Consider the following 20,020-nt stretch of genomic DNA (forward strand, 5'->3'; position numbering starts at 1 on the left):
TTTACAACCAAATATGATCTTGGAATTGTATAGAGGGGAACTCTGCCCACTCGCAGAACTCTGCAGAATTCCGTAGAATTCTACAGAGTTTCTGGATGACTTTGTGGAATAACCAAAGGTTGAAGGGATAGTATAGTTAGTATAAAATGTCCCATAGAACACACCATTCAAAACTAACATAACCACCAAAATTCATCAGTTACAGTTATCCCAATTAACTATAACTCATACCCTAAAGTAACTACAACTCACAACCCCACCATGCATAGTATTATCAACAATGACTGCATTTCAGATGTGATTAGGGATGTTATAAATGTAGTCAATCAATATGTCATGTGTGACTTAATATGACAGTGTAAAAGCAGTGATGGAGAGGGCGTAAGTTATAGTTACGTTAGGGTACAACCTTAGATTTTACTCCTGTATCCGGATAATTTGTTGAATCCACCCCTTTTTTATTCAGTTTTGCAGACATCCTAGAACTATCACAGGTATTTCTAATGTGGCCACATAAATGTGTAGCTTAATTAACTTTGGGCTTTACTATTAATGAAACATTGTTCATTTGTTTCTCAGGCAGCAATCACATTTGTAGTGCTTTTCCAATCCTGATGAATGAATTACCTTAAATTAAGAATGGTCGAAACGCCATCGACATATACCGGCAGAGAAATAGATAACTATTTTACCATGATAATTTAACAATAGATTGACTTAATTCGTGCACAACAATTTTGGGTGTATTCCTTTTCACTCTTGTTTTTTCTCTGTTTGTGTTTCACTTTGTGCCCTTTTCTTATATATCTTAAGCCCCATTTTCTCACTCTCCACTTCATTGAGCACTTTCATAATGTATATTTGATGCTGTCTTATTTTGTATATTCAGTCTGAATCAATATTGTTTGATTTCTATTCATATGGTTATATTGTTTTTTTGTGATTCGGATTTGATGTATTGTATGCAGTTGTTCTTTTAGGTAATTCCTATGGGACATTGTCAATTGTTTTCAAGTATACCCTGGTCCCACATTGGTATATGGGTTACTCCTACAGTTCTTACTACACTAAAGTTTATATAATGTCACTTTCTATGATGTTAAAGGATCGAATGGTGGGCATATGATGTCACTTCTGCTACCCTTAGCAATTTGTTGAATCAACACCCATGGTCAAAGTTGCATTTAACATTTGAATTCAATATTAGTGAGTAGTCCTTCTGCTATTTCTTTGGCATGTACATGTATTTAGTTATCAAAATCTGGTCACCCTGACCTGCCCGGATGTGCGGAAGGTTGGGTGGCTGCAGAAAGGAGCACAGGGGCACGCAACAGCTCGAGAGCCAGAAGAGCAATGCACCCTTTTTTAGCTCTTTCATCAAAACCTGAAAGGTACAGATCTCTGAAAAGGATCCCGTGCTCCGCCCTTCTCCCATCCTGACATAACAAACAGCCCTAGGGCGGCGGTGTACAAGGAGAAGAAACAAGGATGATTAATATTGAGTATAATTGTTCTTTTCAAGAGTCAGAGAGAATACGTTGGTAAACACTGCAGACTGAAATAATACTTAGTGAGCGGGCACACCCTCTCCAATTTGTATATAAAGAGTAACCATTTCCCCAGTAGCCAGTCACCACCTCTGCTGCCTTTCTTGAGCTGGTGCATCTGCAATAGTACAGCATGGCAAGTTTACGCAGCTTTGGGGGCTTATCCTCTTATGGTGTTTCTTCCCAGAAAACTGGTGGTAGACAGGGTGCTAGCCAGGGTATTGGGGCCATATCCTCTCATAGTGTTTCTTCTCAGAATACTGGTGGTAGACTGGGTGCTAGTCAGGGTAGCCATGCTGGGGGTTCTTTCGGGGGCTATGCTGGTGGCAGCTTTGCTGGTGTTGCTGGAAGTGGCTTGGCTGGTGGTGTCGGAGGTAGCATTGGTAGTGGTGTTGGTGGTGGTTTTGTTGGCAGCGACCATGGGGGCCAGTGGGGCCAATGGGGCCAGGCTGGCCATGGGGACCAATGGAGCCATGCTAGTCATGGACATGGCGAGGGCCTTCTCTCTGCCGGGGAGAAGGAGACCATGCAGAACCTCAACAACCGCTTAGCTTCCTACTTGGACAAGGTCAAGGAATTGGAGAATGCCAACGCCGAGCTTGAGCGTAAAATCAAAGAGTGGTACGCAATGCAAAGACCAGCTGCGGGAGGAAAGGACTACAGCAAATATTTCACACAAATCACAGATCTGCAAACTAAGGTAAAGTATCATACCAGGTTCAATTAATTCCTTGTTTTAAACAGTGATCTCGCCAATCAACAATAATTACTTAAAGGTACTTCTTTTTCTCCTTCTCCATCTTTCGTAGTGTGACTTGTGTACCTTCGATCAGTTTCTCTATGTACCTCTTTTTCTCACAGATGTTTTTACTATTTCTAACCTAACCAATTTATAAAAAGTAAACATAATGTATCATTATCATTATCGACAGACATACCGACGTGTAAAAAGAGGTTTAAACATAAACAACTGTCGATATCACAAGTAATTAGGCAAACTTTCGCTACCATGTGTGTACCCTATCTTGGAGGCAATAACCCAAACTATACCCGGGTTCCTATGTGTGGCTCCCAGTTCCTAAAATTGTGCCTAAACATTTTGCTCCCTAACGTTCTTCTCTGAACTGCAGGATGCAATCTAGTAAATATATCTGGGCTCTAAAAAAAACACAAAGTTTGAAAGTAAATATTTAAAGCTAAAGCGATGGTCGTGGTATTTTTTTGTTCTACATTTCTTAAGTATAAGTCACTAATTGTTGCAAATTGCTCTATGCAGGTCATACACTACAATCAAGTAATAGACATACTTTATGCAGGAAAGAGCATAAAAATAGTATAGAAGCCGTAGAATATGGGTCATGCAGTTAAGCAGATAGAAATTCGTATCATGAGAGAAAAGTATGATACTAGAGATAAGTTAAGGCAGAAAACATCAATTTATTTCCTGGTATGGGAATACGAAAAGGCGTCTGTGAAGCACAGGAAGCATTTTCTGAGAATGACTAGATGTAGTTATAGAGAGTAACCCAAAACCTAAGAACATCTCCCCATGACTCCAAACATGACTAATTAGTGAGACCAAAAACAACCCATCAAGACAGAAAGCTGTTTCTGTGGAATTATAATCCTAGGTTTCACAACCTCCTTTGTTCCCAATCCCGGGCTCCTAAGTGATAGTCTTCGGGAGAACTGTTCCTGCAGCAGCTTCGCACACTCGAATGTTTATTGTGGCATGAAAACTGAAAAGGTGACTCAGAAAATTAGTTTAATCATCAAGGCCAGAGACAGAGTTAGGTCAGCAGACCTTCTTAGGCAGCTGGTAACATTTACTTGCCTTTTGCAATGAGACTCCTTTAGTTTGTAGAAGCATTTAGAAGGAAATTAAACTTGTTTACATGTATGAAATTGCAATCTAAATACATTAGGTGATTACTTTGAAATACAAAATGAATGTAAATTAATCTCAGCAGCTTTCATTCAAAATCAGTTTAAACAATTGTGTTAGTAGTTTTTTAATAAATCTTCGAAGTCAGGGCTAGATTTACGTACAACTGGCTGCCATTTCCTACCAGCTTATTTGTGACCAGTGTGGTAATTTGTTAAGCCTATGTACTAATAGGTCGTTTTGCAAATTACCGATTTGTAGTGGATCGCAATTCGACATACCTCATGAATATAAATGAGGTAGGTCACAATCTGTGACCTACTAGAATTTGCTCTCATCACTGGGGGTCAGCAAACCGCCAGGTGTGTGATTGCTTTTAAATAAAATAATATTTTTTTCAAATGAAGCCCGTTTACCTTAAAGGAAAATAGAATGCATTTAAAAATACAAGCATTGGCATAGCCAATAGGTCTCGCCCTTGGGACCCGATAAGTGTTTAGCCATGAAACAGTTGATGTTGTTGCACCAAGGATAGTGTGCTGCATAAGTAAATACTTATAAGGTCCCAAAAGCGAGACCTATTGGCTATGCCAATGCTTGTCTCTCTTACTCTGGGCCAAACTCTGATGGTGGAAAAGCCCTGTTCTACAATGGATGGTGGTGTGACGCGCCCTTCACATAGTGCCATGATTTCAGCCCACTGCGCTTCATCATCCACCGCTTCATCATCCACCGAGAGGGAAGAGAAGGAAGAACATGAAATGAAGCACTGCCGGAGAGAGAGAAAAGGAGTGGAGGGAGAAACAAGGCAACAAGCAGCGATCTCGACAGAGAAGTGATGAGAGAACCTGCTCAACAGAGAGACAAGTTGAACACAAGGAGTGCTCTAAAGACCAGCGAAGAGAGACTACACGATAAACATGAAGGAGTGAAGAATGTGACTATCGGGTAGAATTTATGAGCGTTTGTAAATGAAAGTAAACAAACCTACAACAAGCAAAGCAGCAAAGGAAAACAAGCGCAGCCGCTAAAGTGAAAGCGACCTCGCTGTGTTTAATTATCCATGACGAGGGAGGAATGCAGATCTCACACAGCGTGCCCCTGCTCGCTCCCGAGATTCAAACGCCGTGGGAGTGAACGTTTAGAGAAAAGGCGGGACATGCACCCGTCTTTGGCCAATTGCGTGCTTTCATTATTGAAAGCCACATGCAAAGGCCAATGGAATGTGTGGGATTTGCCAGACTCACACGGAGAAGTCTAGGGGAAGTTTGGAGTGCTTACATGAAGCCTCCCATAGGGCACCGCATGCACGCTGCGTTAGGCTCGACCGAAAAAAATTAAATGTTTCATTTTTATTTTTTAAGTGTAGGCAGTGGTCTATGGGAACACTGCCTGCTGTTAAAAAATATTGTTTTAAACATTCTAAAAGGGGAAGGAGTCACCAAGGGACCCCTTCCCAATTGCAAATGAGTTACCACCAATTTTGAGATGGTGGTAAAGTATAAATGTTTTGCGACCACATTTCAATCGCAAAACATTAGTGTATACCAGTACGATTTGGTATTTGGAAGGAACGCCCTAAACATGCCCCTTCAAATTACCGAATCGTTATTACGTTGCAAACCCAAATTGTGATTCTGTAATGTGTTATAGGGTCGTAAGTTGCATTTGATACAATAGAAAAAGCCCTTTTATGTTCGCAAACAGCCTGGTTTGACTGAAAAAAGGCTTTAAACTCTGAGCCCAAAATTCCTTATGTGGCACTTATTTTTCTTTTCCTCTAGAACAAGGAAGTGCCTGTGTGTACCGAACTTTGCAGCTGATTTTACTATGCTAAATTCCAAACTCATTTACAGGTGATGAGCAGCAGAGGAAGGAATCAGAAATCTGTGGTTACCAAATGTAATACAGAGATCTAAGTACCCCCTGCAGAAACATGAAATATGATTTTTCTAAAAGGGAACCAGAATGGGACTTCGTGTGGACTAGACTTGAGAAAACTGAAGTGATATTTAGTTTTCTGGCAATTTTCACTATAACGATAGGTTATATTGTTAGCGTATTCAGATGCTGTTGTTTTCATGTTTCTAGTTCAGTGTGACTTTCAGCATTTTAAGCAGTAGGCTTTCTCAGTAGCTAAGCACTTACAGATCTGAAAGACAAATCAACAGGAAAATGTAATATTGTAATTCCCATTGTAAATAACATAGCCCAGCCTGCACCCCACGTTACATGCAATATCCTATGAACGAGTAGACCTTGACTATTCCTTAATCATCTTGTGCTTGCAGATCTTAGCTGCCCAAGTGGCCAATGCCACCATCGTCCTGCAGGTCGATAACGCAAGGCTGGCTGCTGATGACTTCAAACTCAAGTGAGTAAAACATATGGTTGACCTCAGCACACTTCCAACTCAGGCTACGTGGGTAGTAAAGAAACATTGATGCCTCCTAGCACACTCAAAGCCGTGGACCCCCTATAGCAGATAACTCACTGTTACTAGGGACCGAATACAGGCAGCTTCTCTCGCTGCATGGAAGGCACAGATGAACAGCTATGGCAATTTCTTCACTTTACTGACAATGTCCTTAAGAAAGTGAGCATTGGCAGTTTTAGCTTCTCGCTAAAGGCCTTAAATTTAGAAAGATCATTTTAATGTAGAGAAATTGCCCACGCAATGTGCCTATTACTTTAACACAGTATAAGCTGCTGGTGACATCAGCAGAGCGTGGATCCATGGGAACTCCCTTCCAACATGTCCACTCCTTACACAAAGCCTTTAATGGCCAATGAGATGAACATACCTCCTTAAAGTGCAGCATGTTTTAGGAGGTTTTTGAAGGAGTTTAATTACTGCAATGAGGGAAAGGAAGTGGGACAGGTGTATATGCCCTACACTTGGGAGAAAATAATGTAACTCTAGTAGGGGAGTGATGTGTTTGCACTGGCACCAGTGTAGCTATATTTCTAGGCTGAATAGTTTGCAATTGTGCTGGTGCAGTTTGGCACCAATGTTTGCAGTACATCTTAAGTGCAAAAACAACATTTTAAATCACTGACCAGTGAGAAAACAGATATTCGGCAATCATAATGTTGGTGCCGCTGTCATGACAAATTTAAACCAGTACCAGTAAAAACAATTGAACACAAAATACTGTTGTAAGAAAAAATTATTTGGTTTAAGAAATTATGGTATATGTCATAATACACTATTAGGCAGGTAACTCCTGCTTGTGGCCAATTAGAGATTTAGGGGCCACTCCGAGTAAAGTTTCTAAAGTGTTCCTTGAGAAAGTCTTGGGTTTTCTGACCCAAATGACACTCAATGGATGTTCAGCTCTCTTACACTAAGGCTCGTTCTATGTGTATTCTATTGTAGCTGATACCATATTTGGCTGAGACGGGTAAGGCTTGTTGCACCACATGTATCTTCACCACTAGCGTGAATATGATCAGGCAATAGCTAAGAGAATAGATAGAACATATTTGAACAAAAGACCTAAAGCTTAATTTGTTCCTAGGTATGAGACTGAGCTGATGCTTCGCCAGAGTGTGGAGACTGACACCAATGGACTGCGTCGGGTTAGGGACGAGCTCACCCTGTCCAAATCTGACCTCGAGTCGCAAGTGGAGAGCCTGACTGAGGAGCTGGCAGCACTCAAGAAGAACCACGAAGAAGTAAGAGATAGAAATGTGTTTCAGATGGTCCTGGAAGTGATGAATATGGTTTAAACCCATAACACCAATATTTTCAGTACCAACCTTTTAGAGGCCAGTGAAAGGCACCAAATGTTTACATATACTATAGGCGGTCAACACTGTCTAAATTGTGGTGCACTACAGCTGAGTCCATGACAGGTTTATAGACTATCCAATGGCTATTTAGATTCATTGTACGCTAATTTGTGTTATGAGGATATGCTGCAATCTGGCATAGATCATAGATCAATGTTGGATACTCCAGTTGTAAACTGTTTGGTTTACGCTAAAATGTTGAAAATTACTTAGTAGTTGAGCGACTTACACTACTTTTCTTGACAATCAGGAACAACACCTTTTGAAATTGCAGTATAAGAATTAAAATATTTCTCAACATGGATCAATTTCTAATGTTGATCTTCCATTTGTTTACATCTCTTGCATGAAAATTAAGGAGGTGTCTTGTTTACTCTTTGCAGGAGTTGAAGGGTCACCAACGTGATACTCAAGGAGATGTCAATGTTGAGATGAAAGCTGCTCCAGGCATAAACCTCCTTGACCTCCTGACCAAGACAAGGGAGCAATATGAAAAATTGGCAGAAGAGAACCGTAAGAGGGCAGAAGAAGGATTCAACCAAAGGGTGAGGACTCATCTATCCACTATGATGATTGCAAAAAACAAAACCAAGAAGACCCCATCAACTCTCCCTCATTTGTCTTTCAGAGTTCTGAGCTGAAACAACAGATCTCAACTGGGGTAGAGCAAGTGCAATCAAGCAAAAGCGAGGTGTCAGAACTGCGACGGTCCTTGCAATCGCTAGAGATAGAGCTGCAGTCACAAATGACAATGGTAAGAAAAGATTCACCTCTCAAAAGGCATCATGTTATGTTATGTTACTGCGACTTATAAAGCGCTACAGCTGCCCCAGCAAAGGGGCATCCCGGCGCTGACACCAAGAGAAACTGACACATGCAGATGGACCAGACAGAAGGACTATGGTGCAGGGAAAAGGTGAGTCTTGGTGGCCTTCCTGAATTCTAAATAATTACTGAGGCCACGGATATGTGCAGGAAGAGCATTCCAAAGGATGGCCACTCTACTATGAAAATACGAAAAGAGCGGCCTCCAGCACGAACTCTTCATGTCCGGGGGACCACCACCAGGTGCTGACCCTGTGAGCGGAGATGTTGTGAGGGGACATATGGCGAAAGGAGATTAGCTATAATAGTGGGGGTGGTCAATTTCAAGGCTTTGAAGGAAATACATAAGGCTTTAAATTTAATTTGCCTGGCCACGGGCAACCAGTGGAGACCACAGATGGCCTTGGATACGCAACAAGACCTGCGCAACCCTAAAAGGGTTCTTGCTGCCGCGTTCTGTGGCCTTTGCAGCCTCAAAACCTCTGCCTTATTGGACCCCAGATATAAAGAGCAGGCATAATCTAGTCTAGACAATACAGATGCCTGAATGATAACCTGATGCGTGGATGCATCATAGAAGCCCAGCAGGGGTCTAAGCCCCCGTAGGAGTCCAAAACAGGTCCCTGCCACCTTTTTGGTTTGAACTCGAAAGTTGAGGGATGAGTCCAGCCATACCCCCAGATTTTTCACTACCTACTTGGGGGGGGGGGCTGCCAAGGCTAGCTGGCCACGAGAGTTCACTCCACTGACCATGGTCCTTTCCCACTAACAGTACCTCCGACTTGCTAGCATTCAGCTGGAGACATCCACCCGGCAAACACCGCTAGGTCGCCCTGAAACTTAAGGGCGTCCCGCTCGGTGTTTTTCGAGAGTGCCACCACCAACTGTGTATCGGCAGCGTAGGAGACCATGGTCAGACCTCTGCTCAAGGCTACTGCAGCCAAAGGTTGAACATAGATATTAAATAGCAGGGTACTGCGGGAGGAACCCTGTGACACCCCTTGTTTGACAGAGTGTTCACCAGAGGTGAACGGGGGTGCTGTTACCATGAATGACCTCTCATGGAGGAATGAGGCAAGCCACTCCAGGACCGAGCCAGTAATTCCCACTTCCTCCAGGCGTCTCAGTAGTATGGCACGAGACACAGTGTCAAACGAGGCACTTAGATCCAATGGGATCAGGGCCAACGTTCGCCCAGCATCCAGTGCTGACCATAGATGTTCTGTCACGGCCAGGAGACCAGACTCCGTGCTGTGACCTGGTCAAAAGCCATTCTGGGAGGGGTCCAGTGTGTTATTCAAGGTCAGGAAATCCGTCAGAAGGGAGTTCACATATGTCTCCGTGATCTTTGCCGTCCAAGGGAGCAAAGAAATAGGGCGGTAGTTCTCTGGTTTAGCCAGATCGAGCGCAGGTTTTTTAAGCAGGGGAATTACCTTAGCCTGTTTCCATGCACTGGGCACGGTAGCCATGGCAAGGGACCCGTTTATCACCTGACTCAGGGTGGGAAAGATTGTGGGACGTACTTTCCTAAATTGGTCTGGTTTAAGCAGATCTGCAGGGGATCCTGACTTAATCCTACTACAAAGCGCTAGCAACTGAGCGACCGGGATTGGCTGAAAGGTATCAAGAGTATTAGCCTTTTTGCAGCACCGTGCCGCCTGCATGTTACTATGTGCAGTCAGAAAGGACCTGTAGATGTCAGACACCATTTTATCAAAAAAGGTGGCGAGGACCTCACAGTGCTCATTGGACTTAATAGTCGACCCACTGATGGTCTGCCGGGATTGCAGGCTGGAGAGTATTGAGAAAATGCTCTTAGCTGGATTATCACTCTCGCGGATTTGATTGATATAAAATGCAGCTTGTGCCAAATGAATGGCCTTATGATACCTCTTAATTGCCGCCCGATAGATATCCTTTGCAGCAGGACTGAAGTTCCTTCTCCATATCCGCTCCAGCCTCTTACAGCCCTTGCGCACATCGGCAAGTTCCCTCTTATACCATGGTGGCGTTTTAGTTTTACGGTTAGCAGACCATTTCTTGGGGATAAGGCTGAGTAACGGCTGGCTGATCCACTCGGAAAACGCCTTATATGCATCGTTTGGGTCCTCCGGCAAGCTCGGACAGGTAGCCGAGAGGCAGGCATCAAATTGCTCCCAGTTCAATTTGTGCCAGGGGCGTTTGAGGGAGGTGGTCCGATCCTCAGTCTGAGCGGAGGCTAAGCCCTGTAGTGACATCGAGACCAAGAAGTGGTCCATCCATCCCATAGGGAAGGGCGCTAGCACTGTAATCGAGGGTATGTTGGTAAAAACTGGGTCTAACAGGTGCCCAGCAATATGTGTTGGACCCGAGACCAATTGCATCAGCTGGCATGCTGCAAGGTCAGCTACAAAATTCGCCATGTCAGTATCATCGAGATTGTCCAGATGAAGGTTCAAATCCCCCATGACTGTAAAATTGGCGGTGTTAACCGCCAATGTGCTAACCGTTTCCACGAGGGCTTCCCTGGAATCTGAGGATGGCCCAGGGGGCCGGTATACTAAGAGCCCTGAGATCGTATAATTTGGGCTCAGTGAGATCTTAAAATATGCACATTCACAACCGGTTACCACCTGTTTTATGAAGGTACGAGGGTAGCAGGATTTAAAAATAACCGCTATGCCCCCGCCTCTAGACGCCCTGTTAAGAGAGAGGATACAATAGCCCGCAGGAAGCGCAAGGCCTGGCTCAGCTGTCATGGCATCAGAGAGCCACGTCTCGGTAAGAAAGAGGGCGTCCGGAGAGGTGTCCTCTAAAAGGTCGTAGACGTCGGCATAGTGTTTAGCTAAGGAGCGACAGTTAAGACTAAGTATGATAATATGCTTCCTGGACCGGGAGAAATAGCGACGTGGAGACAGAATATGTGCTGCCTCAAAGCCACACTGTCGGCAACAAAATGGGCCCTCCACAGCGTCCCCACAGACCTGTCTGCAGCTGCTCACCGCATTCCTAGTTTTAAGCAGATCGTTCCGCGTGTAAGTTAGCCTATCTTTCGTGCAAGGGACAGCATGTCTGGCGTCTGGCGGCGAACTGGGGCGGACGGGAGCAGACGGGCGGGCCGGCGGCACGCCAAAGGCAAGCCATCGGTCCCATTACCATTTTTATACTAATTTGCGTAAGAACAGGGGAAAGACTAGCCCAGCACTCCACCAAGATGGCTACCACTAAGTATGCCGCCGGAAGCGAGGAAGAGCGAAGAACTTGGTCATAACAAGGCTCTCTCTTTACAAACAGCACAAGTTGCGGTGGAACGGGGAGAGAATGCGACCAACAGGTGAGCAAAGCAGATTTGTAAAAGATTAGTGGACACTGCACAAAGTCACAAAGATTAAAATCAAATCTCCACTCTTAAGAAACCTTGGGGCATATTAGGAGATAAAAATATCGCCCTATCAACAACAGGGTGCTAACATGCAAAATCGCATGTTAGCACCCTTTTTCACTACGCTTCCCTTTGCATCTCTAATGAGATGCAAAGTGGGCGTTCCAGACCAAAATAATAGGAGAAATGTCGCTAAGCGACATTTCTCCTATTATCAAGCTTCACGCTAACCCTGTTAGAGACAAAAAAAGCAGCGCTAACTACGGTTAACGCTGCTTTTTTACGTCTGCTAATTTTCAGACTAAGCCATGTAATCCAATGGGAGGTGGATTACATTGCTAAATCCACCATGGGCTATCAACAGGGATATCCCTATCCTTGTAGGTTTATCGCTGCATTACCAGCGATAACCTCCTAAAATTCCGATATCGCTGGATTTTTTATCGCCTAGGCGGTTAGCGTTGTTACTAACGCGATAACCAGGAGATATTATACAGCGATAGCGGGCGTTAAAAAAATTAACGCTAAGCGCCCTTAGCGTTAATTTTCCCTGTTCCTTGTTAATATGCCCCCAAATATTGTTGTGTGATAACTCAATAGGAATCTATTTCCAGTTATGTAATCAAAATATTGATTGATGCAATTGTACATTTATTTCTCCATCAATTGTTATTCACCACCCCTTTCCTACTCTGTAGAAGGATTAACTTCTGCCCTTGACAGAAATACATCTACAATCATTTTCAGGGTGGGAATGGGCTGGGGGAAAAGTGTGCAAATATCCAAAACTCGCCAGCTAGTCAGTGTTCTCAAATTGTACATGGTATCCATAATCTGAAATCACTCCCCACCCAAAGAATAAGCTTTATCCATGTGTAATATTGCACCATAATGGTGTAACCATATACCTGGGTTAATTGATTTTCGAGTGCCAGCTCACTTTTGTGAATTCCTTTAAATAATAAATGTTGCCGTTTGTACACACACTTGGCTTTAATAATTGTGCCCAGTGTGTTTAGAAGAATAGAGAACATAAGAACAACAGCCAACATTAATCCAAACTCCTGTCCTCCATTTTTAGGCACTTTTGTATCATTGTGGTCTCCATCTTTCCCTTTATTCCTCCTTCTTCTTGTTGGATCTCTTCCAGGCCAAGGTCAATGTCCATTGACCATATTCTATTGGATGGTAGTTGGATCACTATCCTTTGAAACTCTCCAAAATTGCTTCTACAGACCCAAGAAATGGATTAACCCAACTCCAATTCACCAAATGTCATCAGCTTCAGGGATAATTCACTATAAAAAGCTGGTGCAAAAGGCAAAGTCAGGGGTAGGCTAACCAGCAATGATATGCAATAACAAAAAAAAGCAATGTTTGTTGACTTAGTTCAGAGAATTGTTTTCTAGTTACTAACGGTGCAGTGTTTTGTTGATTTGACAGAAAAGTTCCCTGGAGATGGACTTGGCCGAGACAGAGGGACGCTATTGTTCTCAGCTGGCAGAGCTGCAAGCCAAGATCAGCATCGTAGAGGAGCAGCTGGTCGAGCTCAGGGCACAGACAGAGCACCAGAGTGATGAGTACAACCAACTGCTGGACATCAAGAGCCGGCTGGAGCAGGAGATTGCGACCTACAAGCGTCTGCTCGAAGGCTCAGGAGGGTAAGGAGGTGGCAGCAAGCTCCACCACAGAATTTCTTCTTTGCCCTTAGCTAAGCACAAAAGTAACGGATAGTCCATATGCATTATTACAAGTACCTTAGGATATAATGCACTTTTATGAAGGAGTATGTTATATCCGTCACATTTGTGATGGAGTAACTCATCTGCCAAACTGTAAATCAGGCCCTAAGTCCCTGAATAAAGGCTCCTAGGTGAATGAATCAATGACAATTTCTAGAGCGTGAACAACTACCCAAAGTGTGTCCTGGCACTAAAAAACGATTATAGCATAAGGGAGAGGTGGCAACTTGCCAAGAATTATGGAAGATTATAGAGCCAGGCTTTAAGTTGTTTCCTTAAAAGATTGTGATTGAGGTTTTCCCTAATCTGCAGAGGGAGGGAGGTACACATCTTAGCTGACTTGCAAGAGAAAGCCTTTCTACCTTGTCTAGATCATTTGATTCTGGTTATTCCAAGAAGATGAAGCGTGAGGAGCGTAGAAGGTCACTTTTTCCGTATATAGCTTGACCCTACATTTGTCTGACGTTTGTGTGTTAGACCGATTGCTTTAAACATGATGTACTTAGGCACTGCCAACAAATGTGCATTTTTTTAGAGGATGCTGATGGATATTGTTTTTAGGATTCGGAGCAGTAGCTTAGCTGCTATTTTATGCCTGAAGAAGCTGTACAAGGTATTGGGGGTGCCTAAAATATAAGGTGTTCGCATTGGCTAGGTGGGAGATAATTAGTGCTTAAATCACTGTCTTGATTGAGGTCAACACAGCATCTCAGGTACAATGCTAATAGATGAAATGAAGGACTTTTTAAGTGATCTTTTTAAATTATGGCTAACTTAGTGCCTGTTGTCCCATTAGTGAGTTTGTTAAGTGCGATATATGGCTAGGGAGTTAAATGTTTGCTAAGGACGTATTGCATTTCATCATTTTCATACTAGTATACATGCACACATAATAGAAGAAAAGTATCTTGTGATTTTGTATACAGTGATTTTAAAGTCATGGAAGTGTTCAAGGGACTGATTCCGACTTTGGCGGTGCTGCGCCAGCTCAGCACCGCCAAAGCCGTGCAGGGACTGCCTGCCAGATGTCTGGAAGGCTTTCCCTGTCTTTTCATTTGCTGTTCCCATGGCAGTGACCTGAAAACGGGTGCCGCAATGGGAACGCAAAAGAAGTTCCAGAACAGTATGTACTGTGAAGTCCATGCCGCCCTGGAACTTGGGGTGCATGCAAACAGGGAAGCACATGTAGTGCCCCCCTAAATGCACCCCCATGATGGCGGGGGTCTGGGGCCCTGTAGGGCATCCTTTGTTTCCCCTCTGCCAGCTTTTTCATGGTGGTGAGCCTGCCATGAAAAGGGCAGCGGAGGGGAAACTCATAATATGCTCGCCGGACCGCGGCGGTCCAGCTTTCATAATATATAGGCCCTATGCGCTGCACCACAGCCAGGGAACGGCACTTCCCTGGGGTAGCGGTGGCCAGTCCTAAAAGCTGCCTCATAATGAGGTGGATGCCGGACCGCCACTGCTGTGCCAACGCGAGTACGGTGGTTAATGACCGCCGTACTTGTAACAGTCCCCTAAGTGTTTTGTGCTATGTCAGTGACATTGCAGGAGCATTTTTCTACCACGCAACCTAATTTGGAACCTTTTGCCATTACTCACTGTGGTGAAATGTGCCATTCCTTCTATCCTCAAGAAATACATTGTTATAAGGCTCTTTACTCTTATACAGGTATTTATTAACTTCAGGAATGTGATAATGTTTTTGTATACTGTCCTATTACTAAGATGTTTTAATTGCAATGATTTATGTTAATCAAGCAGTAAAGAACTCGTTCATTCAGTCATAAGGCTCTTTACTCAGGATAATAGAATGAATTGTGTTTCTGGATTCAGGTCCTCACAGGTCCCACAAACTAAACCTCAGCAAGACTCTCGCTCAGGCGGCACCAGCGCGTCCACCGCGGCTACAGGCTACGGCTCTGGCACCGGCTCCTCTTCCAAAGGTAACTGCTCTCTTGCGACGCCCAGCGCCTATACATTTGAACCCCACAGTCACAATAACAGGCTCTGACGCCATCACCTGCATCCCACGTAGTCTATGCCATAACAGCCTCAGCGCTGGGCTAGATCCAGCAGTGCAATTGTTGTCTTATCTTATCAGATGCTGAAATCTGCAAACAGCTCTGCAAGTGCACCCGAGCTCTTAGCTACAGCTCTTGTATTTCTAAAGCACTGAACAGCTGTACATGTGAAGCTCGGCTCTCGACGGCTGCACTCTCCGTAGTGTGACCCGCACTTGACTCTACCAATGGAGATCAACCCTGCCCTGCAGCAGCCCTATTACAATTCTGAACTCTGCAAAGGCACCCAAGTGCTGACCTACAGCCAGGTGAGGCCCCTGCAGGTAAGAACGGTGGGGCCGGATTGGGGGGGGGGGGGGTCGATTCCACAGACGACCCGAGGGAAAATTAAATACATAACTAATTTTCCCTTGTCGTCCTCTGTCGAAACCCTCCCCCACTCCACCCAACCCGGCCCACCGCTCTTACCTGCAGGGGCCGCTGCTGCCTACAGCAGCCCTACTCTGTCACACATAGAACCGACACACGGTTCGCACGAAACACCTCCGTCATGATCTGTTCTTACATAGAAACGTCAAGGTGATTAGTTGGAAACACACTTTCACTGCAGGCATTGTTATGGTTTTATTTGAGCCATTCTTCTTATGCTCTGGTACTGATCGCCAGAAGGGCATGTAGACCGCTGCCCCTCGTGACGACTCTGCTTTAGTTGGCGTCCCCCAAAGAGACCGCTCTGTACAGAGTAAACTGGATAGTGCTAAACAATCCACTGGAAATTTGGCCTACGTCAAAATAAGTCTTGTTAGCTTTTACTTTGCTTTAATTTCTTTGTTTTGAAGACCTGGGAATGACAAGCGAGAGGGCAGATCGCATCTCATTGAGGTACAAGACTCAATTCACTTTTCAAGTAGTGCCACAAACTGTGACTTGGGGACATTCATTCTAGGAGAGTGAGAATTTGCATAACTTTGTCCCAACATTCCAGTTCATGTCAATTTTTTAAAAAAAATATGCTTTAAGTGCGAAACATGTTGTTGGACTATTTTCACATAAATAAAAGCAAGTCGAGATGCTGACACCAGACATTTTCTGCAGGAATCGTTTTTTTGCAAGGAAAAAACTTAACAAAATCTCACAATGCAAACTTCAGGAATTTGGGGGGATTTCACATAACGTAAAATTTGGAAACTTTACTGGCATCATTTTCCGTTACCCAAGGCCGTGTTAGTACAATAGGCAAAGCTAACCCACTGGCAGCAGGGCGGGTCCCTTTAAATTACAGGAAGCAAACCCTAATAGACGTCACATTTGAACCCATGTGTGACGCATACACTATGGTCGCTGCATCTCAGAATCAGAGACTTTTTAAGGCATGGGCAAAGTGGGCTGTGGCCCAGGGCCCCAGCATTTCAAGGGGGTCCCTGATAGATCTGGCTTTGTTCTCCACACAGTCCTGCCCTTATGACCTTGATGTATTTTAAAACACAGATTGTTTTAAATACCATTGTCATTTTATTTATTTTTAATATAGCGAAATGTTGTGTTTGTTTTTGAGTGCCATGCAACATATATTAAAAAATGTATCTTTTAGATAAAAACAGGACCTCACATATTAAAAATGGCAGTGGGACGCAGAGTTTATTTGCATTATTAGTCAGCTGCCGCGATATTACAATATTGGAAAGACAAATCTCTGCCCCATGATATTTGAAGGACACACATTTAGAATTTGGAATTTAGTGCCTCTGCAGTGTCAGTCACCTGGCCAACGAGGGCATGAAAAAGCTGAAATTGGATCATAAATTCATAGCTGTTTTTATCAGGGGCCCCCAATATAGGTTTGGACAGGGCCCCCAAAATCCTTCAAATGCCCCTGCTCAGATTGAACAGCTTTTATTTGTTCCATATTTTGTTTTTCAGACCCTATCAGGAAAACACGGGTCATAACGTTTACAGAGGACATAGTTGATGGCAAAACGGTCAGTTCGAAACGACAGGTACATGAAGTGTAATGAATTTTGAGGAGGAGCGGAAGGTTGCGGACCCAGCCAATAGAACACGCGAGGAAAGGATTCCAGCCAATGGAGCGCGTCAGAAATACTACACTTCCCGGGACTACTTGGCCCTTCATCCACACACCATTGCAGAGCCCTTGAATACAACTCTCTGAATTAGAGCGCTCTTTTCAATTTTCAGCTTGAAAAAGAGCATGGTGCAGAGCTGGTGGCATCACGGATTATGAGCATTTGCTGCTAAAGAGGGCGCTCTGTTCATGGATGCCATTAAGTTTTATAGTCAAACACACAGAGTTACTGTGTAATGTAATATCATTTGAAAGTACAGTGACTTCACTGGAACATATTGTGAAAGAGGTTTCAAGGGCCTTCAATCTTGAAATATTTGCTGTGTGGCTACTTTTCTATCCACTACTGAACATTTCTTTTTCAGGGTGGGGGAACAGTTTTCCTTCTTAAACCTGCTCCCTCGTTTGTTCATTTCATTAAACTTTCTCTTTGATGCAACATGCACAACGTCTTTTCATGTATTTGTGTTGCTTTTACCAGCTTCTTTTCAGGTGTCTGAGATTTCTTGCTCCAAACGTCTTTACCAATGAACAAAGTCGGACATTTAGACCATCTCTCGCTTCAGAGGCAGACGGGGTTATAAGGAGATCATTTGGAGGGATAAATAAATGGATGGGGGATTGGGATACATTTATATAGCACACAATAAATATTGTGTCTCTCTGTGCTGATGTGCATTATTGTATAGCAGCCAGAAAGCAGAAAGTGTAATAGTTCATTATGCTAGTATTTATTTTAAAAGGAGGGATTTGATGATAGAGTGGGATGTGAGATAGTTGGCCTCCTGCCTAATATCCCTTAGAAAGTTATTCCAGTATCTGGGGCTTACATAGGAGGAAGCCCTTCTTCCCTTTCTCCGTCACTGGCACTTAATTGTGAATTGTACACTTTATTCAGCAAGAGTGCAGTTGTCTGGTATAGACCACAGGGTGAATTTTGGGAATCATAAATCTTGGCCCCTTCTTTTCTCATATTTTTTGTCTCAGAAATAGGATTTTGAACCTAGGACTGACCTCTGCTTTTTTTAAATTTTGATCAAACTTCCAGACACCTTGGATTGCAAGGATGAACCTTACCACCAGATTTTGAGTCTTGCACACAGATCTCTGTGAAGGTGCTCGTTATGAGTAGCCAAGATTGTATTGTATTGTAATTGCCTGATGAGGCGTTGAAGCACTTTTTAGGCGAGTGGCATGCTACTCCGGAACCTATAAAGGATTAGTGGAGAATTAGTAAAGTGAAATATGAAAGTAATTTGAGTGGTGGATATGTTGGTCAGTTATTTAGATTAAGAAGGATAGTGGAGGGATCGAAGAGGGAAAAAGGTTTGTTTATAAATAGCACTTGCTACCCCTGATGCTGTGTTGAAGCGCTTATTGGGCGAGTAGCACACTACGCTGGAACCCATAAAGTATTAGTGGTGAATTAGTATAGTGACATATGAAAGTAATTTGAGTGGTGGTTATGTTAGTCAGTTATTTGGATTGAGAAGGATAGTGGAGGGATAGAGGAAAAAAGGTTTGCATTTAAATAGCGCATGTTACCCCTGATGTGGTGTTTAAGCGTTTTTTCGGTGAGTAGCACGCTACTCCGGAACCCATACAGTATTAGTGATGAATAAGAAGTGAGATGAGAAAGTCATTTGAGTGGTGGATATGTTAGTTAGTTATTTGGATTGAGAAGGATAGCAGAGAGATAGAAGAGGGGGAAAGGTTTGCATTCATATAGAGTTTGTCACCCCTGATGAGGTGTTGAATCGCTTTTTCAGCAAGTAGCTCGCTACTTCCGAACCCATAAAGGATTAGTAAAGATGAGTAAAAGGGAGGTGTAGGGGAAAGAGTCAGGGGAAACGGTTTAGAAAGGCTTGTTTTGAAGGATTGGAATAGTAAAAGAGGTATGAGATGATGCAAGGAGGGGTAGAGTGAGGAAGAGTCTAGAAAGGGGTATTTTGGTGATCATAGTAGTGGTATGGGGCTTGGGGTGAATGAGAGAGTTAAGATAGAGGATATAGGGCTAGAGGTATAGGGTGAGAAATAGGACAGTGCATTTGAAAGAGTAATTTAAACAAGGTTTGAGATGAGTCAGAAAGTTGAGGTAGAGAATATATTGAGAGAGGTATAGGTTGAGAAATAGGGTAGTGCATTTGACATGCTGAATTAGAAGAAAAGTTATATATAGGTCCATAGTACATGGAAGGTATATAGATGCATAAAGGAAGGTAGTATATGTAGATTAAAGATGCATTAATTAAACTCCGGCTTTCAAATGTTGTACTTAAAATTAATTTTATATATATATATATATATATATATATATAGCTCCAATCCTGGCGGCGGCGAACAGTCAGGCACAGTCTCCATGAAATCGTGGCAAAAAGGTATTTAATCCAACAAAAGCTAGACGCGTTTCGGCGGCGTACCGCCTTGGTCACTACGTCTAGTAAACACTGATTTGACACATATATACACTTCACTTTGTTGTCACGGCAACCTCACCGAGACGATCATAGACATAAAGAATTACTGTGTTAGTTTCATCATGACAATGCGAAAACAAATATACAGGTGAAAAGTAAATGTCAGACAGGAGATAAATTATAAAGAACAAGCATAATGTAAATATATTAATGGCATACATTTACCTGATTGTAGTGTGATAAAATAAAATAAACAAATGACACAGGGGGCCGGCAATTGCCCGTGTATGAAAACGTCATATTCACATGTATAGACATAGAGAGAACACGTGAGACCATGA

General features: G+C 43.3%; 1 protein-coding gene across 1 annotated transcript; it reads left to right on the top strand.

Annotated features, from left to right (window-relative positions):
• Positions 1-1,547: 1,547 nt before the first annotated feature.
• Positions 1,548-17,710, top strand: LOC146868251 (keratin, type I cytoskeletal 12-like). The gene is made up of 8 exons (XM_085609567.1): positions 1,548-2,247; positions 5,724-5,806; positions 6,954-7,110; positions 7,611-7,772; positions 7,856-7,981; positions 12,857-13,074; positions 14,992-15,101; positions 17,100-17,710. Exons 1-8 carry the CDS (start codon positions 1,681-1,683, stop codon positions 17,189-17,191), a joined length of 1,515 nt encoding a protein of 504 aa, XP_085465693.1. The 5' UTR covers positions 1,548-1,680; the 3' UTR covers positions 17,192-17,710.
• Positions 17,711-20,020: the final 2,310 nt, after the last annotated feature.

This window comes from Triturus cristatus, chromosome 1_2 (assembly GCF_964204655.1).
Source record: "Triturus cristatus chromosome 1_2, aTriCri1.1, whole genome shotgun sequence".
NCBI lineage: Eukaryota > Metazoa > Chordata > Amphibia > Caudata > Salamandridae > Triturus > Triturus cristatus.